Source organism: Mustela putorius, unplaced genomic scaffold, assembly GCF_011764305.1.
Source record: "Mustela putorius furo isolate JIRA1106 unplaced genomic scaffold, ASM1176430v1.1 tig00003899_pilon_pilon_pilon, whole genome shotgun sequence".
Taxonomy (NCBI): domain Eukaryota; kingdom Metazoa; phylum Chordata; class Mammalia; order Carnivora; family Mustelidae; genus Mustela; species Mustela putorius.
The window spans coordinates 19,511,158-19,536,797 of record NW_025422048.1 but is presented as its reverse complement, the minus strand read 5'-3'; the positions used below and the strand labels follow the sequence as shown (position 1 = coordinate 19,536,797).

Sequence of the window (25,640 nt, the reverse complement as noted above, 5' to 3'; positions counted from 1 at the left end):
AAGCAGCATCCTGGCATGTGGAACAGGAAAGAAAATAGCTATAAGATGATCTGTCAGGGAGTTTCCAGTCTCTAAACGAATAAGATTCTGTGCAGTAGCCAATACAGCTTTTAACTCAAAAGAAATACAGAAGCAAAATGCAATTATATAACACTAGTAAGTGCATTTAATCTGAATCTCCCACACACCCTCCTTCCCTCAATAACTCCTTAAATTCAGCAATTTATCAAGCAAATATTCAAACTTATGGTCACGTTCATTTCAGGGGAACATTGGATTAACACTGTATACAACACTGCAGATACTGAGATGGAGATAGTTCTATAAGTCAAAGATTAGTCAGCTATGAAACATCTTGGCTAAGCACTTAACTAATTTGAATAACTCAATTATTATGAAATTTTGTTTTTTTAGCTTTAAGTTTATAGTATGCATTTGCAGTAATTAGTTCACTATTCTGAAAATATTATCTACTGATTACAAAGGATTTATTCAATATATATGGAGGTTCAGATGTTTGGGGATCTAAGATATGGTAGAAGTAGAGGAAATTCAGATGTAACAGCTACAAATGCCTTTTTAAAAGTCTGATTTGGGGGACGCCTGGGTGGCTCAGTTGGTTAAGCAGCTGCCTTCGGCTCAGGTCATGATCCCAGTGTCCTGGGATCGAGTCCCACATCGGGCTCCTTGCTCCGCAGGGAGCCTGCTTCTCCCTCTGACTCTGCCTTCCACTCTGCCTGCCTGTGCTCGCTCTCGCTCTCTCTCTGAAAAATAAATAAAATTCTTAAAAAAAAAAGTCTGATTTGGTAGTGCCTTTCCTTAAGAATTTCTGTTCATGGAGTAAAGATTCTAGGGCCACTCAAGTGGCTATAGAGCTGCTGACTTCAATATGCAAGTACTGAAACCAAGAAATTCTGATTTGCATTATAGTCAATTGGTTCTCTGTAGGTCTCTGTCTTTGTCTCTGTCTCTGTCTCTCTCTCACACACACACCAAACAGTAGGGACAGTTTGCTAAGATATCTCCAATGCCTAGCACTGTGTTTGGCATGCAATAGTTATTAAATGAATGAGTTTGTTTAGCCATCCCAACATTCCTGTTAGATTGTATAATGTACTTCTTACAAGGATGGGACCTGTAAGAAGTCCCTCTGGTGTCAAAAGGAACACAGCTGGGACTAGAAATCAGGTCCTCTAACTTTAGGTCCAGTGCTTTGTCCATTGTACGTTACTGACTCCTAATACTGTCTAGAATGGCTTACCTGAAAATACTGGACTTTTGGCTGATATTTTAATCTCCCTTCTGGTAATTCTCTCCCTGGTTTGTTGTGAAATTGAAAGGCAAAGTAGTGTCATATTGTTCAGCAGGTTTGCCTTATGAGTTCCACTGGGGACCCACAGTCTCGTGGCCTGTCTTATGGTGAGGTCCTGACTACACTAAGAACAAAACCCTTTACCCAAACATCTGTCTGTAGACTCCTGTTTGGTTCCTAATAAACCCCTTAGTAACCACAATAAAAGGCAGCAGATAGGTAGACTGTCATATATTATAGCCATTTCCCCTTAGTTGGTAGAGTGTCTTTTAATTTTGTGATTCTTTAAAGAAAAATATTTAATTTATATGAAGATAAATTTATCAAAAGTATCTTTTATGATTTCTATCTTTGGAGACCTTCATCCCAAATTATATAACCAACTCCTATATTTTCCACAATTTATTTTGCTAAGTTTTTTAAAAATTTAAATATTAAATCCATCTGTTACAAATACTGGTGTAAGGTATATATATGATGTAGGGATCTAAATACTTTTAAAAATGTTTGGCTAGTTGTCTATTTATGTGTAAGCTCCCTTACAATTTCTACTACAGAACACATTATTAATAAATCCAAATCAAGCACTGCCTAACTGTCTAGCCTTCCTAAGAGAAGACAGTCCACTTTTAATTTGGGACTGTAATGGAAGATGGGAGTGAATAAAAAGATCCTTAGCCACAGGGTTGATATTCAACCACTGTGTACTTCTATGGCTTTACCAATTGTTTCTAGCTGGTTCCAGGCTGATGGTTTTGTGCCCATACCTTACTGGATGTTAGAAGTTTTAAAATACCATCCCTGCAAGTACATGCTAATTAAATGAAACAAAGCAGAATGATCTTTACCTGATTCCTCAGTTTCTTTTTTTTCTGTGGTTTCTTCGATTTCCTCATCGGACATCTCCATTTCTTCTTCTCGTCTGATTCCCATTAATTCATCATTATGTATGTTGCGAATTTCCTAACGTTAAAAGTTGTTCTTTGTTAGTGGGGAAGCTTTGAAAATATTGAAGAAATGAACAGAGTTAAGGTTAAGATGAAGCAGGGTTTTTTGACATATGAAAAAACTTCAGAGTACTCCTAAGGCAAGAACAAAGGGACACGCTGGGGCTGAAACTGTCTTGAAAGACAAAGCAGACTTTGTACATTCTGTCTTCCGTAAGGCATTCTTTCCATATCCAGAGCTCTGGCAGTTGATGATTCTTATATCCCTCCTATATTAGAAAGTACTGTTGGTCATGAAAGGCCTCTCACCTCTTAAGTGGATTTCTGGATTTCCCTTGAAGAGTTCTACCATTTTCACCTTCCCATATCAAATTCTTTAATTTTGCATCTCCAGGGGCACCTGGGTGGCGCAGTGAGTTAAGCCTCTGCCTTCAGATCGGATCATGATCTCAGGGTCCTGGGATTGAGCCCCATATCGGGCTCCCTGCCCAGCGGGGGAGCCTGCTTTCCCCCATCTCTGTCTGCCTCTCTGCCTAATTGTAATCCCTCCCTATGTCAATTAAATATACTTAAACATTTTTTTGCATCTCCACCCTCTTCCCTCTCTACTTACAGACTTACTCAACAGAACTCTTTTTTTTTTTTTTTTAAATTTCATTTATTTATCTGACAGACAGAGGTCACAAGTAGGCAGAGAGGCAGGCAGAGAGAGAGGAGGAAGCAGGCTCCCCGCTGAGCAGAGAGCCCGATGCAGGGCTAGATCCCAGGTCCCTGGAATCATGACCTGCCGAAGGCAGAGGCTTTAACCCACTGAGCCACCCAGGCGCCCCACTCAACAGAACTCTTAATCTAACTTTTGCAGGTTTAGAAGTTAACATCAAAAATGAGCTGTCATGAGTGAACTTCTATCAGATGAACTTTTCCAGGGATAATAACTATACTCTGAACAAGACACAAAATCAAACCAAGCCAAACCCCTAACTACTTGATGGCACTGGGGAGCGAACAAAAGCAGGCATATCCTAAAGAATGGCTGACACCTGGAAGAAGGATGTGGGTCTCTCAGTTTTTTAGGAGCCTTTTAGTCTGACAGCAGACAACAGCAGCTCACGGAGTGGCCACATTTTTAACAGGAAACCCTGTCTTTATGTCTTAAAGAAATCAAGAAGATAGCCACAGGAAAGTGAGGAAGGGATCCCAGAAAGGAGACAGCCAAAGAGAGAGAGAGATCCAAATTCTGCCTGTAATATAATAGCTGCTCAAATTTCTGCATAAACCTTGAACTATGGAAGCACAGGACAGATTCCAAACAAAACAGCTAAGTCTAAAAAAACTGAACCTAGATTTGAGCTGCCAAGAGAGATAATTTCCAGCTTAAATTCGATTAAGTAAATTGACCATTAAAACAAAAGAAACTGAAGTCAATCTTCTTTGGAAGAACATAACAGAATATAACCAGAGCCTTAAAAGAAAAATATTCAAAAAATGCAGGCAAAGCCCCGAATTACTTGATTTATGAACAACTAAGATGAGATGACCCACCTTCAAGAGAAAAGATTATCAACAGAAATAAAACTTGAAATGAACCAGATATGGGAGTTAGCAGACAAGGAGTTAAAGCAGCTATTAAAACTATCTCAATGATGGAAAGGAAACATGCTCATAATGAATGAAAAGATAGGCAATCTTGGCAGAGAAACAGAAACTAAAAAAGAACCAACTGAAAATTCTAAAACTGAAAATATAATATCCAAAATAAAAATAACTGGCTGAGCCTAACTTTACAATAGAGATGGCAGAACAAAGAGAGAACTTAAAGAGAGAACAATACAAATTTATCCAATCTGAAGAACAGAAAAACTATCTGGAATCACAGAGTGGAGAGATGAAATGATTCAAGATACCTGAAGAAAAAATAGTTGAAGATGTCTCAACTTTGATGAAAGACATTAACCTATATATTTGAAGAGCTCAGGGAACCCCAATCAGAAGATGTATGAAAAAGGTAGGTCTAAGAACATCATAGTCAAATTGCTACAAACTAAAACATTAAGAGAAACTCTAATTTTTTAGTTAGCTACACTCATTGTGATAATCATCTCACAATCCATGTAGGTCAAATCATAATGCTGTGTATCTTAAACTAATACAGTACTACATGTCAGTTCTACTCTCAGTAAAACTGGAAGAATAGAGGAACTCTTAAAAGCATCCAGAAGAAAAAAAAAAGACATATTATATACAAGGAGACAATCTGAATACTTTGATTTCTTTCAGAAACAATATAGGCCAGAAGTCAGGAGAACATTATCTTTAAAGTGCAGGAAGAAATAAAAATATCTCTTTATTGAGAATTCTATATGCAGAGAAAAATTCTTTGGAAGAATGAAGATGAATTAAATCTATTTTCAGACAATGTAAATGCAAGAATTTGTCATCCAAAGATTTACACTATAAGAAATGTGAAAGAAAGTTCCTTAGGCTGGAGGGAAATGCTACCAGCTATAAACACAGATCTTCATGTAGGCATGAAGAACTTTTTGGAAATGATGGAGATCACACTGGAAAAGTCACTTAAAAAAGTCAGCATGAGGGGCGCCTGGGTGGCTCAGTGGGTTAAAAAAGTCAGCATGAAAACTGTGCATTTTAGAGCACTTTGCAATCATTTAGAGGCCACTTGATGCCTGTCAGAGGCTTCTCAGCACTGAGCTGAGAATTCCCTGCCTACGTTAGCCCCAGTTGGGCCATAATACAGGAAATATCCAACGCTGTCTGGTGAAAACTGCCTCCATTTAGGGGGATTATAAATATTTCAAATGGATTTCTTAATAATTAATGCTATAGTTAATCAGTATCTCAACTAATATTCTCCTTTCTATGCCTTTTACTGGGAAAAATGATAATTTCTATATCAAGATAAGTTTTCACTACAGATATAGTCCCTTTTAAAAACACAAGGTTTCAGTATTTTCACAGGTAGTTAAGAGGTAATAGAAAAACTGAAATAATAGAAAATAGAACTACTAACATAGCATCTCTCATGTGCTACAGGGGCATTATTTAAAATAGAAGAAAACAGTGACTTGCTTGAGAAAAATGAACTTTAAAGGGTTGTGTCAAGAGAGAGATTTGCTATGTCTTATTCAAACTCATTGCATAGAGAAGAAAGGAACTGCTCATTTTTAAGAATTCATTCTGTCTCAGGAGTCTGGGTTTCAGTTATCTTCAAAGAACAGTTACTGGCAAGGTGATTATAATGAGGTTTGACACTGGCAAATTCGAATATTGTACAACTTGTGGCATCAGGAAAAGTTGTGGCTCTCCTAGTTGCCTAACAAAAATGTAGCCTGTCATAGGGTGTAAGCAGAGACTGATTCTCAATTCACAAACATGTCATCTGACTCTGGGAAAGTTACTGTGCTTCTCAGCAGAGTAAACTGTGTTCCTTCTAGGGAAATGTCCCCGGGCAAGAAGATCTAGCTGAGAGATGAGACATGCCCGGTAGCTGCTCAGCCCTACAAAACATCTTTCTGCTTCCAGTTGGGCAAGAAAGCATAATTTCTTCTGAGAAGTATAAAAAGTTCAATAACTAAGTAATACAGCTTATCTAGAGGTCTCTCATGTCTTCAAAAAAATCTCCAGAAACAGAAAGACCTATGGGTAAATTTTACCTCAATGCCTGAAAATACCTCAGGAACAAGAGTTACCAATTCCTTTAGCTGATACTGAAATGAGGGTAAGAAAAACTAAGGGGATCTTGTTCTCCATTGTTCAGTCAGGCATACAAAGAGGCGGAGCTTAGAGACTGCCAACTAACCATCAGGCAGTCCCCCTTAGCTACAAAGAAACTAAGCCCTGTATTGTTACTCTCTTATAAGTATCCAATAGAAAGACACATGAATAGGATAAAGGCAAAGAGAACATCAGAGGTTACAGGGTATCGCAGCAAGGCACACTCATGAGGAGCATTTAGCAAATGACAGTACCCCTAAGTAAAGCAAGTATGTTTTTAATTCTATGAAAGCCTTACCTTTAAAGCACTTGATATCTAAGATACCTATTTCTGTCTCTCTGGTTGGGTCAAGAAAGCTCTATTTTGGGAAGCAAACCCTAACAAATACCTTCAGAGTGAAGGACTAAAAGGTAAATCCTTAGGGTAATTTCCCTAAGGAAGATACTCTACCTAGCTGGGGCACAGGTACAGGAGGGGGACTCTGAGCCACTGAAGTGCAAGAAGCAAGGGAACTAGCTGTCTCCCAGATCTGCCCCCTTTTCTAGCCTGACATTTGGATCTAGGGCTGAAACCAAAAGAGTGGCAATGGCAGGCATTTTCTGAAAGTTTTCATTTATAAATCTCCACCTGAAATTGACTGGGCCATGTCACTGAGAGACTGTATTGAAAAAGGAAAGATAGCACTCCTCAAGTTTCTATTCCATTCTCCTGACCACAGTTAACCTATGACATTTTTCATTTGAACAGTAAACTGTTAGTGATTTCTATAAATGCATCATGATGACTTTGAGTCTGTTTTAATGATAACTTTTTCTGATACTTAGAAATTCACAAACTGCTCCACAATGGAGGGGAAAGAACTTTAACACAGAATTAAACTGAAATCGGAGACAGAAGGAAATGCACAGAAAGAATCACCTTTGTACCAGCTGACACTTAAAATTTATGATAAAGTAATCAAATTGCAATCATTGTACATTAAGTATCTACTTCTATAGTTCCACAAAAAGTTATGTGAACTTAAATTCATCTTACTCACCTGTTATGATAGTAACAAGGTTATCAGTAAAGCCAAGTTCCTTTTTAATTGTGTAACAAAACTGTACTTACCTAGACTTTCAACATTAACAAGATACTTGGTGAGGAAGGGTCAGATGAAGGAATGGAAAAGGAATAGACAGCTTCTAGACTTTCGTAGAAATCTGAATCTGAGCTATCATTCAGTACAGTGAAGCAAAGCACAAACACAAGTTCCTAATGCCCATTGTATGATATACATGGAAATAAAAATTAGGTTGATTCAAAGTGTGTTAATAGGTGTTCCGATGCCTGAGAGCTAGCAGCTAGTATTAGAACACATGGGTCCTAAAACAAGGGTATGCGGGATAGCTTGAACAATCTGTCTGCAAACAGTTCTTCGGAGTTTGAAATGGCAGACTTAGAAATCTAGAAAGTTATTTTAGCAATCATGGTATCTCACTTTACAAGAATGCTAGCAATTGTCAAGTCCCCTTTCCTCTGGCCTGATGGTATAAAATCTCATAGTGGGGAGGGTGCAAGTGGGTCTGTCCTAGTGCCTACTGCTACGGCTCTAGTTTCTATATATCATCCAAGGTTTAGTGTCTAATCTAGGCCAGCTTCTCAGTGAGAGAAACACAAGGTTTTAAACAGTTCTATAGAAAAAGAGTTTCTACAGTAGAGAGAGCTGTCAGTAAAGTAATTGTAGATACGAATTTTTAGTAAAGAGGAACTTTAGCTTTCTCTTATTACCCTTTTCAGTTATATCAGTAGGAGCCTCACACACATATAAATCAGAAAAGTAAACCAATGAAAGACTTATTAGCAAACTAGTATGTTCAGCATATGTTACTGAGGTGGAGGTGAGAGCCTGAGCTCCCTGAAGGTGGGACTTTCCCTTCTTAACAACCCCACTCTCAGCAGAGTAAGACACTGTTGGCTGCTGGTAGGATGACAATAAGACAAGGAACAGGTGCTTTGTGACAGGAGGAGGATACTGGCTAGGTCATTCTCAAAGGCAACTGGCGAAAAAGGCTCAATGTCAGAAACTTTCACCTTAATGAAACCTCTGGCTTAGGAATTGTAGCTTTGAACCACAGGCCAAGAAAAAGCCGGCCTAGTTGGTTTAAGCCACTGCGATGCTCTGGTTCTCAGTGGGGTGCTCAGAGATAGCCCCAATTTAAGAGGATGGCAGTCACTTTCTAGAGTTTCCTATTGTCAAGTTAAAGTACGCAGAGGTTAAAAAAAAAGCCATGATTTAAAGAGGTACCCATGTAAAGTAGAAGAGGTCGTTTTTAGGTTTGGGAAATGCAATGCCAGGGGAAGGTCATGAGCTATGTTCCACTTTCAGTAGTTTTACTTATCAAGGTTGAGGTATTCAAGGTAGGTCTTAATTTAGTCCAATCCAATAGGCAGGAAGCATTTTTCTGGGTTTCTACAAAGTCTACAAAATACATTATGAAACACGTAGCTCTTAACAATGATGCTAGCCATGTGCTTTATCCTCATCACTCTGTCAAGGAAGCACTGCCACAATATTAGGTGATAAGAGTGGATAGCTCTCCTCTACAGGCCAGAGAAATGTCCAGCTTATAGGCTATCTTTGCTGAGAAGATAATTAAACTCAAGTATGTACCCACCAGAGAGGCAGGCTTGATAGAACTATACTTCTCTACAGAGAGCCTTGATAAATAATATTCATGGAAATATTTTATTGCAAAGTCATTTATAGAAGGGCTGTGGTCTGGACAAGTCAGTGCTCAAACCAGAGGTTTCCTTCCTCCTATGAAAAGACATTTTTATACTGACAGGGCTTTCCACTGGGCGGCGGGGGAGGGGGGGCAGTTCAGACAGCTTTTCCCCACCCTGAGAATGGATACATGTGTATATATATTGAAGAAAAGTAGAGACTTAAAACTGCTTTTCTACAATTATAAGACATATTGAGCATTCTCCCTCAAACTTTATTCTTCTGAACTGCTCAGACTAAAGAGTGGATATTTTCAATTTAGGGTATTAAACTCCACTCCCCACCCTTGATCACTTTCTTTACCTTTCTAGCTCCCTGAAGGCAAAGACCATCTCATCCTGAATTGCCTGTCATAATGCCTCAGACAGAGAATGTGCTTCAATTAACTTTTGAATTGAAATGTTGAATTTTGTTTGTTGAGGCTCAACGAAGTCAGGTAGCCCTAGGATTCTGAAATCATCTTGTGCTACTATAAGACAACAGCTCCCTGTTTTGTTCCTAATTCTCTTTTTAAAAATAATTTAAAATATCATGAGCTTTGTATTATTCTATTTATCCATTGGGCTGATGTCTTCAGGGAGTTTTCTTCAGTGACTCCCAGGTCCCTCTGCTGAGCCAGAACTGATGGCTCAGAAGCTATCAGTTTATGAACATGGTTTGGCTTATTTTCCTCTAAATGCTCTTCACAGTTTTCAAATTGTTGCCACACAAACTATGCCATGTATTCTCATGAAGGACAGAAAGAATATATTGCTATTTTCATTTTATAGGTTAGGAAATTGAGGTCCACAAAGATTAAATGACTCACTCAAGAGCCCAAGACAGTTTACATCAACACTCCGAAAAGAATTTCTAGTTTTGAAGTGATCACTTACTAACTGTATAATCTGAGTACATCCCTTAACATTTCTGTGTCTCAGTTTCTTCACGTGTAAACCACGGCTATCATATCTATCCCTTATGGAGTTAAGAATGATAAACTGAAATATTACTATTTGTCATTTATATAGCATTTACATTTTTCAAACTCTACATATCTCTTTTCTCATTTAATCCCACATGAATGGTTTCATTATATCTCCAATTTACAGGTGAAGAAATAGAGACCGAAAATGTCTAAGTTGTCAAAGTCACAGAGCTGCAATGTGTCACAGCTGTGATCTAGATTCTCTGACTCCAGATCCAGTGCTCTTTCCACTACACCACATCTACTGGAAGTTCACGTAAGTGAGACAATGTGAAAGTGCTTTATAAAATGTAAATGCCTTACAAATGCTATATAAATGTTAAGGAATATGACAACCTGCTACCATACTAGCAAAGAGGACTCAGAAGCAAAGTTGAAAAAGTTGCTGCACACACAGATCAAAAGTGTCAGGGGCCGGGTAAGGAAGCTGTCCACAGGAACAGAAGAACTTGAAGTATAGGTAACACCATTCCAAAGGCAGATCAGCGAAAACAAACCGCCCATCTTGGTTTTAAATCTTGGACTCAGGATAGCAACCTAATCACATCAGACAGATTCTGTGCTAAAAGTCACCAGAGCACAAGTACAGAGCTAGGTGTCAACCTTAATCTGAAATCAGAGTCCTCTGTTACCTTTAAAGCTGCCACCTATAAAGATGGCTGAGTGGATTTGATCAAAGAGGCTCAGAAATTTCAACACTCCAATGTAACAGCAGTGTGGACTTTCAGGATGCTCTAATAAATGTAAGACAGCCCTAATATTTCTAACACTAGACACACGGGTCAGTAATTATCATTGTACTCAAGACTAGCTAGCTTGGAGAAGTAAACTTACAATTATCACAGCTACATTTTCACTACTCAGGTTTTCATCTAGCAGAATGCATTCAAGACAACACATGCACATTTATTACCCTTTTGGCAGCACATGGTCTGGTCACAGTGACAGGCTATAGAACACATCTTAGTGTTTCATTAGAGCCTTGTTGTGACCATGGGAGCTTGGCACTATTTAACTCTTGACTAAACTTCAAATCAATAACTTGTTAAAGAAAGAAACTGTCCCCCTGAGGGGCTACCAGAGTAAAAAGTTACCAACCTCAGCTTGTTTGCACCAAACGCTGATATTTTTACGCTGGGCTTTTGTGAAATGGTCCCATGCCTTCTGTTTGGAGGCGGAATGGTACACAGCTACTATCTGCTCAACTGCAGTGTCAGATCAGCAGTTGAATCAGGTCGGAGTATCATCCAGGGTTGGCGAAAGAGAGGAGAAAAGAAGTAAGAGAAGCATCAGGCTTGTTACATCTCTCGTATGACACCAGTAGGCTACGGTTGTGCTCAGAAAATGTTACATGCGTTGGGGTACCATGATCTTAAAGAAGACTCAAAGGCAGAGATACCAATATACAGAATGAAGAAAGGGAACTCCAGAAGGTTTGGGGTGAAATGGTGACTAAATTTTTAATACAGGCAGTCTGTCCTTATCCAGGCAGGTGAGGCAAGAGTTGCGGTGAATGTGACCTAGTACTAATGCGATTTAGTACTAACAACCCAGCACCGCATGGCAGCGAGCGGCGAACTTGTACCAGCTCCTTCGGACCGTAGGCTTCTTTTATAAACAAAATGAGCTTGCATATCTGACTTCAACAGAATCCGTCCTATTGTTATCCTGAGGTATACTGAACCAGAAGCATCAAATCGGAACCCAAGATGAACGGAATCTATCTTAAGTCTGTGTAGATGGGCTTGTTGACTGGAGAAATAGAAGTTTTATGGAAGAATACTGTGCAAGTGCAGTCCTAAAGCATATTTTTCACAGTCTCTTTAAAAATGTCAAATGGAAAAATGTGTACAAATACGCTGGTGCTTTTACCTAACTAGCTCAAGAGAAGGGAAACTTAGACAAGACTTTTTGGGGGAGAGAAACAGAAGGATAAGAGCCTCTTCCTGGTGGGTAGTCACACTAAGAAAATCCAGAGGTGTTACTTTTTTTCTTTATAGCCCTGATTGTAACTTGTCTGTGAATGATTTAGGGATTTATAGTCCCATGATGCTTGCTGCTCTTTTTTTCTATTTGTTCTGAAGTCCTAAAAACATATGCTTTCTCTGCCTGGATTCTATTCCCATATATATTTTCAAAATAAAAATGGAAAGTGAAAGAACTCTTCCTTAATCCTAATTATGTGTGAGTCAAGTGTGGGAAGTCATATATGGGAAGAGTGGGCCTTAATTGTTTAAAAGCCAAATCATAAAACTATACTCTTATTTTTAAGGTGAATATAGTTCCTTACTCAAAAAAAAGTAAGAGTGCATAGTTGTATAATATGTTGAACTAAAAATATCAGTTGAGAATTTTTCTAATCTGTCTCATTTAAGAGTTCTTGTAACAGTTTGTAGTAGTTCTTCTCCTTCTTCTTCTTTTTTTTTTTTTGTGCAAAAAGGTGGTTTTATTAAAGTACAGGGACAGGACTCATGGGCAGAAAGAGCTGCCAGGAGTAGTACTTCTTTTTGAAAATGGCCATTTTGATGGCTTCCCAACCCATCCAGTGTCTATAACATCCAGACAAAAAAAAAAAAAAAAAAAAAAAAAAAGAAGAAGAAGAAGAAGAAGAAGAAAGCAAAGTGAAAACAATAGGTAGAAGTAGCAAATTTGGCTTCTATTCAATCACCCTGGGAAACATAATTATACTTTCACTAAAATGTAGTATCTGAGAAAACATAATATGATAATGATGCAAATCTGAAGCACAGAGCTTATAAATGCTGATGCTGTAATCTAACTTTAGCAAATACCAAACTTTCCACTAAGGCCTGAGGCTGCATATAACTTACTTTGAAAACAAGCAAAAGTAAAAGCACAGGACCATGTTCGGTGCTGCTGTTTCTAAGATGAAGGAGATATAACAGAAAAAAAATGAATACAGGAGGTGCCACAATGTATCCCATTAAACTGGAGCTTGGGCATTTGGCAATCTAAGGAGAGCACGAGGCAGTGAAGAAGGGGTCCTTGGCCCTCGATACAGGATGGCTTTGTAGGCCTGGTTCCCTCGTGGGGAATGTGGAGTCTAAGTGAAGCACCCTCTCAACCTTCCACGGAGCTCTGACTTCTACTCACACTGAATGAGAATTCCAGAAAGGGCCTGCTTGAACTTCTCCTTTGCTTCTTCCATGTCTTTCTCATGGGCAGCTTTCTCATTCACCAGGCGGCGAACGTGGCTGTTGGCCGACTGGATCATCGAGTAGAAGTTGTTGGCGCTGCGACGGTTCACCTCTCCCCGTTCAATCCAGGTGAGCAAGGTCTGCACAGCTTCTGAGAATTTGGAATCATCTGAAAAAAGAGGATTTTTTAAATCATCAAAAGTAGCCATGGCTCTATCTACCCAATAGGCTGGCAAGGAGACCACTGTGGCTCATTGGAAGAGGTTGTTAAATGAACTGTGGAGGATGAGGAGGTGTGCGTGTACCCACAGGCAGCAGGTAGCCAGGCCTGCTGAAAGCACGGAAGACCCCCAAAGTCGTCAGACCGGTGGCAGTCTATGAAGAATTTTCAGAGAGAGAATTGTTTCTTCTTTTTTAAAAAATATTTTCTTTGCTAATAGAGAGTTCACTGATTAGAGTAAAAGTTTACTGATCAGTGTTTTCACATATTGAGAATTTCTTAACCTCTCTGACTATGTGTGTGTACAGGTATGTAATGTATGAATTCCTGTTCTTTTAATAAGGACAAGTAAACCTGAGTCTTGAGTTAGCTTGAATTTGATAGTAACTATATCCTGGATCCAGAAAATCACAGTGTTGGAAGGAGCCTTAAGAGTTACACGGGTAGTTCTTTAGGCATCAACACTTACATTTTTTACCTTTTTATAGCATCACTCCTGCATTCAGTCCACAGCCTCAGGCTTTTCACTCAGTCTCAGTCACAATCTATTTTGATGTAGTTCATTCTGTTTCTACATTTCTCCACATCCTGATTCTCTTGCCTGAGGAACCCTCCAAGTAGATTTCTGCAGCTAGTTAGGAGTTGTTCCCTGATGTTAAAATAGTAACACAACTTATCCAAAGCTTCTGGCCCAGCTTCCTGAGATAGGCACTTATATATTCTGTCAGAGGCTCCTGAGAGAGAGATCCATTAGCATCCCACTGAAGGCCTGTTCTAGGGCTCCACATCCCTGTCTGGCCAGAAACCCTTAAGTCCATTGGAATAGCTCTCACTGTGGTTTTAACTTCTTGCCTCTTGCCATTTTTCAGTGTAGACATATAATGAGAGGTAAGGCTTCCCTTTAAAACTTCTTTTTATTTCATTACTTGCATGCAATCTTTATGTTTGCTGCTCATTTTTTGCATGAGGTCCACACACTATCACATTCATTCTCTAAAAATAAAAAAAATCAGATTGACTTATTTGGTGTGTTATGAACTTGACGTTTTACCAATGCTTTCAGCCATTCCAGCTTTTCAGAATGTACCATTGTTTCTGTCTCTACTCTATGTCTCTCTTCTCTTACAGGAAGACAAAATAATCCAAATGAAGGATTTCTTTTTTAAAAAAAGATTTTATTTATTATTTGACAGAGAGAGAGAGATCACAAGTAGGTGGGGGGGGGGGAAGCAGGCTCCCTGCTGAGCAGAAAGCCCAATGTTGGGCTCATTCCCAGGACCCTGAGACCCTGACCTGAAGCCTCAGGCAGAGGCTTAACCCACTGAGCCACCCAGGTGCCCCTTAATGAAGGATTTCTTAAAATGTGTGAATCCCTTAGGCTATTATGTTGCAAACAAGTTTGGTGAATGAGACCTATTTGGAAAGTGGAATTAGCAGCATCATGCTGAGTCTAGAGCACAAGAAACAGGGAAAATTCATACCATTAGAGCCAGGTTGGTATCATCAACAAGATCAATAGGACACCAGCATTCATCCAATAAAATCAACCATATTTGGAGAATGAAAAAGACTGGATTTAAATTACTACCACAGGAGGCCAGGCAGGGCAATTAGCGTTAAATTAGAATAATGGCTCTGAGAGTCAAGCTGGGAAACAGGAACAAAAACTATAGGGAGAACCCTCTGATTTAGCAATGTCTCGAAGTCTCCACAATCACCACATGAAATAAGTTGGCCATTTTAAGTGATTAAAGAAGTCGTCTTTTGGTTGGTGGTAACTAAGTCTCTGAGCAATCTAGGAATGGACACTGTGACCACTCTCTGGGTCCCCATTTTCTCATCTGTGGAAAGGGATTTTTACCAGAGTTTTCCAGGGTGACATCAACTTCTATCATTCAAAACTAACTTGTAATCCACAATGAAATGGGATGCTGACAGGTCCCAAGTCATGAATCACAGCTAAAATTCTCTGATGTAGAAAAGTGGGGAAAATGTATCTTGTCCTACTCATGTTTGGAGAGAAAAACGTCATCCCTTGAGGCAGTGAAGGAGGAAAGACACAGGTGTAAGGGACTAATTTTTTTCATTCTTCAGTTACTAGGTACACCTCTCTATCTGCAGAACTCTAACACAAGAAATGCTTAGAATCCATTAGTGGGAAATTCAAAGGATAACTGCCAACAATACAAATATATTTATTAAATTTCCCCCAAAGAAAGGGGTTCTTCTAATCACAAAGCTCAAGTGCTTTCTGTACCTTTTAGTTTTTCAGCAACAATGCTGCATTCGTGATCTGAATAGTGGACCACTGGTGGTGGGGATGGCGGGCGCAATCTTTCTTCTTCCATCCTTCTACGGTGGCGCTCCTCCCTTGCGAGCATGCGCTGTTTGCATTCCCACTCATACAGGTCATCTCGAGCCTGTGCAAAATCGACGTGGAGCCGGCCTGTGTCCTTCTTGTCAGTGCTGGAGCCCAGGCGAATGCGGTAACCTAAGTGCACAAGAGGCAGAGAGGAGTACAAGAGTAGCATAGTGGAAACAACTGTTAAGTACTTTTCCAAGTTTAGTGCTTCTAATGTGGTTGTAGCAGTTTCAAGTGACCACACAACCTTAAATTCTCTCCCCACTACTAGCAAGGTGAACCATCAAAAGGCTTGAAGTATATTTCCATTTCTTTTTTTTTAAGATTTTATTTATTTGACAGTGAGAGATCACAAGTAGTCACAGAGAGAAAGGGGAGAGAGAGAGAGAGAGAGAGAGAGAGAGGAGGAAGCAGGCTCCCTGCCGAGCAGAGAGCCCAATGCGGAACTGGATCCCAGAACTCTGAGATCATGACCTGAGTCGAAGGCAGAGGCTTAACCCATTGAGCCACCCAGGTGCCCTATAGTTCCATTTCTGATCACAGTTTACTATTCTATGGGTTGGGGCAATCTTGTTCCTAGGAATTCTATTCCTTCATCTGCCACTCTACCCCTGGCAGAGGGAGGCTCTAGGGGTAATGGTATTAAGAATGATGCCTTATATGGTGCCTCATATGGCACCATGGGTTGGGAAGAATGGGAAAGGAAGCCTCAAACTGTGGTGTTTTTGGATAACTTCAGGAGTGTCAGTCATACTATTATATAGAATTTTGATAAAATTTAAATGGATCAGCTTGACATTTAAATCCCCCAAATTACTTCCTAGATGTATTTGGCAAAGCTGAACCTTTTTTTTCTGGGAAAAAATGGATATGATGGGGAGTGGTATGCGAACCAGGTGATACATAATTTGGGATCCTTAAAAAGAAGATGTAGTGTGCTTACAATCTAGTGGTATAAGATCAGAATTCAGAAAAACAGGATTCAAGTCCATATGTCCACTTTTTGTGCCAGCTGTACTACTCAAGTTAAATCTATTAATAAAAATGTAAAAAACACTTAATAAATTTTTATTAGCTTTTTAAGTTTCAGAAGCTGAGCTAGCTGCTTCCAAACACATTTATCTCAATTTATTCTCAGCATAAGCTTGCAGACCAACTCCTGCTTTAAATAACCAAAAATATGGAAAATATATATGAAACAATGGTTTTTAAGACATTGGACATTGGGCCTTGAAGACAGAGATCACTGAGAGACAAGAAGCAAATGTAGCGATCCCTATGATTTTTCCAGTTTATTACATGGAGAGTTTCCAGGCCTCAGGACAGGGAGGGGGAACTCAGTCAAGGCATGGTGATCTCCCTGAGTTGAAGAGACTGAACTAGGAATCCAGGGAGACTATGGCAGACAGAGTTTATATGGCAGAGTACTGGAAAGAAGAAAGCTATACAAAGAAAGGACTTCAGAGATCTGCAGAGGGTCCTCCATTATTATTTAGCTGCATATTGATGTGTGTGTGTGTGTGTGTGTGTGTGTGTGTAAACTATCTATGCATTAGAGGTAACAACCCCTGGAGCTCACATGGGGCTGGTAACAGTTCTCTTCTCCACAAGCCAGAGAAGGGAAAAAAATGGATAGTTCACAGAGTACTGAGTAGAGTAGTCAGAAGGGTTTTGCTTTAGTGGAGAAAAATGAGCTTTAGACTAAATACTGCTCTGGTTCTACTCAACAAAGCTTAAAAAACAAGACCTACAAGGATAAAATTTTTCCATGTTACTAAACTGCATCCCAGAACAAAGTTCAAGAATATTTATAGGAATGAAAAATATCTGGTACCCAATATGGTAAAATTCATGTTTGGTATCCAATAAAAAAATTACCCAATATTCAAAGAAGGAAAATCACAGGAAAGATTTAAAAAATCAACCAATCAAAACAGACCCAGAAGTGATACAGATAATATAATTAATATAAAAGGACATTAAAAAAATATTATAATCAGATTTCATATACTTAAGAAGTTAGAGAAAATGTAACCATATTAACTAGTAACATGAAAGACAAAAAATAACCAAAATTAAATTTCTAGAGATTTGAAATGCAATATCTAAGTTGAAAAAAATTCACTGAACAGGACAAATGGCAAATTAGACACTGCAGAAGAAAAGATTAATGAACTTGAAGACACAGTAATATGAGCTATTCAAAATGAAATATGGAGGAAAAGGACTGAAAGAAAATGAACAGAGTACCAGTGAGATGTGGGACAATTTCAAGGGGCCTACTATAGCCTAATTGGGCCCCTGGCTGGAGAGAGGGGAGGGAATAGAAGAAAATATTTGAAGAAATAAGGACAGAAAAATGTCCAAACTTAATGAAAACTCAGAGATCTAAGACTTTCAATGAAACTTAAGTGCAAGAAACACGAAGGAACTTATACCAGGCATATAATAATCAAATTTCTCAACACCAGTAATAAAAAAAGAGAATAATCTTAAAAGCTTCCATAGACTTAAGACATGTGCAGAGAGACAAAAAGATAACATATTTCTTATTGGAAACAAAACAAGCAAGAAGATAATGAAGTAACATCTGAGAAAGAAAAAAAAAACTGCCCACCCAGAATTCTCCATCCAGAGAACATCTCTTTAAAAAAGAAAGGTAGAATAAATTACTTTTGATATATACAAATGTGGAAAGAATTAATCAGGAGCAGACTCGTACTATAAAAATTGTTAAAGGAAAATCAAGCACAGGGAAAGTGATACCAAATGAAAATTTGAGTCTATACCAAGGAAGGAAGAGCATACCTAAATATGATTCCATTTATATGAAGCTCTAGAAAATGCACACTAATATGACAGACAATGGAGCAGTGGGGGCCTGGGAAGAGAAGGGTAGGGCAGGACGAAGGGATCATAAAAGGAGTACGAAGGAAGCTTTTGGGGGAGGTAAATATGTCCATTATTTTGACTGTAGTGATGGTTTCATAGCTGTATGTATGTGTCAGTAAAACCAAACTGTATTTTTGAAATATGTGAATTTCATTGTATGTCAATTATTATACTTCAATGAAGCTGTTATAAAGAATAATGCCCCTTAACACAAAACCCACTACACATTCTTTTTAGAAAGAGGAAGAATAAATACATTTCATAAACACATTTTACCAGGGCTCTTTACAATGTACAAGGCACTTTCACACTTAGTCCTCTTATTTGATCATCTAAGCCATCAGAAAAATGGCTATTAATGATTACCTTGCCTATTCTCCTAGGATCATGGAGAGGATCAAACAAGAAGATGATATGAAAGCTTGGTATAAACACATAACAGATACTGTGATGTTATGAGATTGGTACATCGTGCACAATGCCAGTTCCCTAAGATGCTCAAACTCCAAAAGAAAAAATGGTTATTTCTACATTCCCAGTCTCTTTTCTAAAGGATTTTTGTTTGTTTTAATCAGCCATCCAATTCAGGGCACTTCTATCACTTACGAGATTTCAGGGAGTGGGTTCAAATTTAAAGGGCAAAATTTAGTTATTTTCACATCACTGATGATTACAATCCCCTTTCCCCTGGCAGCCTTGAAAATGTTTCTAGGACATAGTTGTTGCCACAGAGCATGTTTAGATGGATACCTCCTGAGCAGCATGTTGTCTTTTATGTACAACTCTTCAGAGTTTTGCAACACCCTTTAAGTTTTATTAAAACAGTCTATTGTGGAATGTTCTATTATCATTCCTAAGTGCTATCAAATCTTCTGTACATTTCACAGCACTTAGCAAATGTAGTAAGAGTATGCTACATCTCAATAGCCAAATTATGGAAGCAGCCCAAGCATCCATTGATAGATGAATGGATAAAGAGTAGATAGTATAGCCCAATATTCATAGCAGCAATGTCCACAACAGCCAAACTGTGGAAAGAGCCGAGATACCCTTCAACAGATGGATGGATAAAGAAGATGCGATCCATATATACAATGGAATATTACTCAACCATCAGAAATGATAAATACCCAACTTTTACATCAATATGGATGGGACTGGAGGAGATTATGCCGAATGAAATGTCAAGCAGAGAAAGTCAATTATATGATTTCACCTACTTGTAGAACATAAGGAATAGCATGGAGGACATTAGAAGGAAGGGAAGAATGAAGGGGGGAAATTGGAGGGAAAGATGAACCATGAGAGACTGTGGAGTCCAAGAAGCAAACTGAGGATTTTAGAGGGAAGGGGGTGAGGGATGGGTTGGCCCGGTGATGGGTATTAAGGAGGGCACGGATTGCATGGAACACTGAGTATTCTACATAAACAGCGAATCTTGGAGCACTACATCAAAAACAAATGATGTACTGTATGGTGACTAACATAACGATAAAAAATAATAATAAAAATAAAGGTAGTGAAAATAAAAAAGAAGAAGAGGTAGTATATATACACAATGGAGTATTAGTCAGCCATTGAATCCTGTCATTTGTAATGACATGGATGAAGTTAGAAAGAATTATGCTAAGTGAAATATGTCAGAGAAAGATAAATATCATACGATTTCATCCATATGTGGAATTTAAGATACAATACAAATGAGCAAAGGGGAAAAAAGAGAGAGACAAACCAAGAAATAGACTCTTAACAATAGAGAACAATCTGATGGTTACCAGAGGGGAGGTGGGTGGGGGAATGGAGGAAATAGGTGATGGGGATTAAGGAGTGCACTTGCTGGGATGAGCTCTGGGTGATATATGGAAGTGCTGAAGCACTATATTGTATACCTGAACCTAATATAACACTAGACGTTAACTAACTGGAAGTAAAATTTAAAAAATTAATAAAAAGGAATATTCTACATCTTCTTCCTCCTCTCCTTCCCTGTTACCAGCCTACTTTTTCATACTCTCATTACGTTTTCCCTGGCCTGTTGCAACAGGCATCTAACTGACCTCCCCTCTTCCTAGATGCTGGGGATTCGAAGTTAAATAAGACACAGTCCCTTCCCTTAAGGAATTCATACTCTTGTCAGGGAGGCAGATGTGGAAAGAGACAGTTCTAGCATGGTGCTATAGGTGTCATGGTAGGAGGAAACACTGGTACTGTGGAAGTGCTAAGGAAGGGGTGCTTGGGGCACAGTGGGAAGAGAAGTCAGCTTTCCAGAAGAGGTTATGCTTGAACTGGAGCTTTGAGGTGTGAGGATGTAAATATGGCAGGTGGGATGGAAAAGGTAATTACAGCCAGAGGAAAATGCATAAAACACCACGGCACGTTCTGAGAACTAGAATTAGCTTAGTGTGGTTAGGACATGGTATGTAAGTGAAGGACTAGGAGATGGTGTTAAGAGGTAAGCCAAGTAATCAAGGACCTCAGATGTGACAAGTAAGGGAGTTCTGGGTAATGGAAACAACTGAGAACTGCTAAAGAACTTTAAAGAAGTTAGGTGCAAACATTCATTTTCCAACTCTGAAGGCAAGAGGGGATACCATTAAGCCTAAACTTTATCTGCCACAAATGCAAATACACTGAGCTGCAATCTCTGCATTGTGTCTGGTGGGCACACCGCTCGTAACTAAACACTTACCAGAAAGATAAAGGGCTTTGTCCACCATATATTCCTCAGCAAAGCGAATGTGACAAAAGTTCTTTTTGCTCTTGCGAATGGCAATGATCTCTCCACACTGTTCAAACACTTCCACGATGATCTGCTCTGTCCCATTTTCAGGTAGGCCACCCACAAATACTGTTTTGCATCCTGGTGGTCGTTCTCGAGTTGCAGGAGGTGGAAGATCTGAGTGGAAAGGCAATTAATTTAAAAGTTAGATTACAAAATTAAGATGTTCGCTTGGGATAGACCTCTTAGAAAACGAACATGTCCCAGAGATAGCTGTATGGTCCCCATCAGACTTTGACACAAGTGCCAGAAGCATGTGGCCTCTAAGGCACTCATCTCTGCTCCACAGAACATGGAAATCATTTTATTCAATGGTTTGGTGACCATGATGCCTAAATGATAAAGACTCAGACCCATTTGTCTGTCCCATCCAGAGTTCTTTAACTCTGTTCTTTACTTTTGTTAGGACAACTCAGCTATGCCCTATTTTCAGTCATTTTTGCTAAGATGACAGTTGGGGAGAAATCCCACTCACTTTAAATTCTTACTTTCTAGAATTCTTGGAACCAAGGTCCCTGAGAGAAGAGTTACTTAATTCAGTTGATAGTTACTAAAAGTTTGTGCTTACTGAAGGAACTGTTTCAGAATTAATTTGGCAAGGATGGGGTAAATATTTACAAAAATATTTATGGGTACCAGAATGATCTGGCTGACAAAGTCAGCCGCACTATAAACCATCTTTCTAGGTTTTTGTCTTTTGATACCAGTGAGTCCTTCTTCCAATTTCTGGCTGGAGAGGTGAGGTCCAGAGTCAATCCTGCAGCATTTAGAGGGAAGTATGAAAGACAGCAGAGAAAGTAAGCTCATCTGGGAAATCATTAACTAAAGTGAGATAAATTTGGCTATAGAGAGTCATTAAAAACCTACTTAATGGACGATTCTCCCTCTGCTAAAAAAAAATGCTTTCTACTCACTCATCTTATACATTAAGCCTGCTGTATCTGCCAGCTCTGTCTTGCTATTTGTATGTATCCAAGCATTTTCCAAGCAAAATTCTACAGTTCACAGCCCAACAAAATAAAGGGTTTTTTTTAGTGTTGGTTTTGTATCTGCAAGGATTTATTTTGTGTAATCCAGTCTTTCCATTCAGCTCTGTATAATAATTCTCCCAGCTCAAGATTTGGAGAGCTTAACAACTAGTGATTACAGCTCCCATGCAAAAATAAATGAGCCTCACTTGTAGATCAGGCCAAGGTCCCTGCTTGACGCTTATCCAAGTTGGCAAGTGGATGATTTGGGAACCTCCTTGGGTATGAGCATCTCTAGCTTCCTCATTTTGCTACCACTCTGTCTTATCAGTGTGGCTCAGAATAATCAGGTTCTCATGATGCTCTCTTCCTCTCTATTTAGTCAATAAAAGGGGGTAAAGGGATTCAGGGAACTTATAAAGTTTCTGTTAATCTTAAAAATTTCTGTCATTTTAAGAACTCACTTTGTACTCTTTTGTTTCATAGGAGAAGTTTAAAAGGAAAATGAAGATAATCTAGTGAACAGGAATCTGAAATGTCTTAGTCATGGGCACTGGCACAATTTGATTTTAGCCAAAAAGGGGAAAAATGAGGTCCAGAATCTCTTGAGACTTCTGCTTCTGAATTTTCAAGGAATGGAAGGATTCTAGTATCATACACTTACAGCAATTCTCAATTCTGACAGCACATTAGAACCAACTTGGGAGTCAAACAAACAAAAAAATCCTGGGCCCACTCCAAGGAGTGATTTAATTAGTTTGGACACAGCCTGTGCATTGTTTTTTAAAAGCTCCTCAGGAAACTCTAATGGTAGCTAGGATTGAAAACCACTGACTTGGTTTAAACTTCTCACATTACGGAGAAAAACCTTAGCTGCGTGAGGCTGAGTGACTCATTCAAGGTCACCAAATTAGATAGAGAGAGAAGGAACATGAACTTGGAGCAGGCAAACCTGGATTTAAACCTTAACTTAATAACTATAGGATCTTGTAAAAATTACATAATGTGAGAACCTTATTCGTTCATCTGTAAAATCAGGATACTGTCTTCTACCCTACAGGGTTTTTGTAGGATAATAATCTACTGTCTAGATTGCAAGTGGTACAGTGCCTACCATTTGATAGGTTCCCAATAAATAGTAGTTACTGTAGCATCATTATTATTATTATTTACTGCTACAGAACCTGGGTTTCCTGATTACCAATCTGAGGCTTTCTAAAGCCCTACCACAAGTCTGGAGTGGAGTGGTTGCTCAAGACCTGGACTTCTAAATTCTCAGCTCCTTACTTTATCCTGATCTTCAGATAAGGCTTGGTTTGGGAAGGAATCACTCTTCTCAATAGAGGAATCTACAGCTGTGAAGACACATATGGTTTTGACCACGGAACACAGAGCCATGTTTTCAAATCAAGGGCTTTAGCTGAAAATCCTGTTTTAGAATCATTCAGAAGTTTACTATTTAAGGAATTTGATAAGAAACTTTTTGTGGAGCAAATGATCGCCTTTTTATATTATTTAAGTTTTTTAGTTAGGTCTACATTTAGTCCACTGAGAGACTCTAAGGAATGTCTGGTTACTGCCACAGTTACATATAACACTGAAAATATAAAGGCTTTTTTCCCTTTAAAAATTCTGTGAGGTTTAAAAATTCTGTGATTAAGTCATCATCCTATTAGATGCTGTGATTATTCTGTGGTAACTGGTAAGTAAGCAAGCATAAGAACCACTAAGAGTGGGGTCAAGAATGCTGGGGTTTATTTATTTTCCTTGGGTAAATGTAGAAAGCCTCTTTGATAGCATTCGCTGAGATTTAGGTGTATGCCACTCAATAAGGCAATGGGCTGTACTATCTTCCTTAATGGACATTACTTGTACTTTAATTAACAGCTCAAAGCACTTTTTTGTCTGGGCCTGATTTTTTAATCCCACTGAAATACAGTGTTCTGGGCACAGCAAGGATAACTCCATAGGAAGGCAAATTCAAAGTCTACCTATTAATAAGGTAATGTGCTGAACTCTTCTAACACCCCAACCATTACTCTAGATAGAGAAGAAAACTTCATGTAAAATGATTCAAGATAACAGAGTAATTTAATCTCTAGTAATAGAAAAGGAGGAGTTTCTAGCAACTCTAATTACAACTAAGCACCTACTCTGAGGAGCTCTTTTGGGGTAATCAGCATTAAGATGAGGGTCACTGCTGATCTTTGAGAAGTGAGGCAGAGGGCAGTGTGGAAGACTTATAAACCACTTGCACGTATCTTATTTTTCAAAGAAGCATCACAGATCACTCCCCTGGTTTGCCAGAATTTATGTACTGCAAAGTCTTCGAGTTGATTTTATTAGACAGCCCAAGACTGAAGGCCCCTAGACAATGAGCAGGGGTCAGATATATCTTAATGTCATTCCAGCTGATTGGAAATAGCCAGAAGACTGGTGGATCTTTAATAATTCTTGATTTAGGGGCACCTGGGTGGCTCAGTGGGTTAAAGCCTCTGCCTTCGGCTCAGGTCATGGTCCCAGGGTCCTGGGATCGAGCCCCGCATCAGGTTCTCTGCTCAGTGAGGAGCCTGCTTCCTCCTCTCTCTCTGCCTACTTGTGATCTCTGTCAAATAAATAAATAAAATATTTAAAAAATTCTCAATTTACCCACTTTCTCTAATTTTCTTTATAGAACCCAGCCCTAGGAGCCAAAATGAGGTTGGCCTGTCCTGAGATAGTAAAATTAAAAAAGTGCTCTTGGGTGCTTTCCCACATCCCCGTACACACATGGCAGATGATATTCCACCATTTATTCCATGTTTCCTGTTAACTGAACAGTAGACTCAAAATGCAACCTCTCCATGCAGAAGGTCTATCAGCTGAAATGGGAGGAAAACCAATAGCATTGTATCCTGAAAGCCAAGTAAAGAAAGCATACCAATGAGTGAGGAGTAACCAACTGTGTCATATCTGGCTATTACGTCAATTAGGAGGAGAACTGAGAATTGACTACCGAATTTAGTATTATAAAGTCACTAGAGTTCTTAAACAAGGGACATTTTGATAGAGGGGTGGGGCAAGGCATAAATGAAGAAGATTTGAAAGACAATTGAAAAAAAACTGGAAAGAGCTAGTAAAGATGGTTTTTGTACAGAAATGCAACCTCCTGCTTCTCTTTTAAATTTTGGAAATGTTGGAATTCCTCAGGGCACTCTGCTTGTTTATCATTCTTTCTTGATCTACAATCTGTCTAGTGGTCTTTGTCATTGTTATACTTCCAAATGATGTATTGTTTCAAGAAGGATGAAGGGGTCACTAGTACTAAAAACAGTAGAGAGATAACGTAATTTAAGGGGTAAAAAATTACCCATTGTATCTAACACCCAATATTTAAGTGAAAATGTGTTAGAGCAATGAATGATTACTGTTTTAATTTCAGTATCTTTCACGTGGAAATGTTCCAGGAGAAGATAGGCTTGTAGTTGGGCTGGAGAGGAATGTGACATGGGAAAGCAGTTAAACTTGACTAAGGGGTGGGTAAGTGGCAAGTAGA

At 38.9% G+C, this 25,640-nt stretch overlaps 1 protein-coding gene across 8 annotated transcripts in view; it reads right to left on the bottom strand.

Moving 5' to 3' along the window:
* The window catches only part of ENOX2 (ecto-NOX disulfide-thiol exchanger 2), a 267,589-nt gene that overhangs the window by 27,684 nt on the left and 214,265 nt on the right, over positions 1–25,640 (bottom strand). For all 8 annotated transcript variants that reach the window (XM_004778712.3, XM_004778706.3, XM_004778710.3 and 5 more), the window contains 5 exons: positions 21,048–21,254; positions 15,362–15,595; positions 12,841–13,053; positions 10,825–10,931; positions 2,161–2,275 (listed from right to left, as the gene is read on the bottom strand). In XM_004778712.3, the coding sequence (XP_004778769.1) occupies positions 2,161–2,275; positions 10,825–10,931; positions 12,841–13,053; positions 15,362–15,595; positions 21,048–21,254 (876 nt within the window). The remainder of the gene's footprint in view (positions 1–2,160; positions 2,276–10,824; positions 10,932–12,840; positions 13,054–15,361; positions 15,596–21,047; positions 21,255–25,640) is intronic.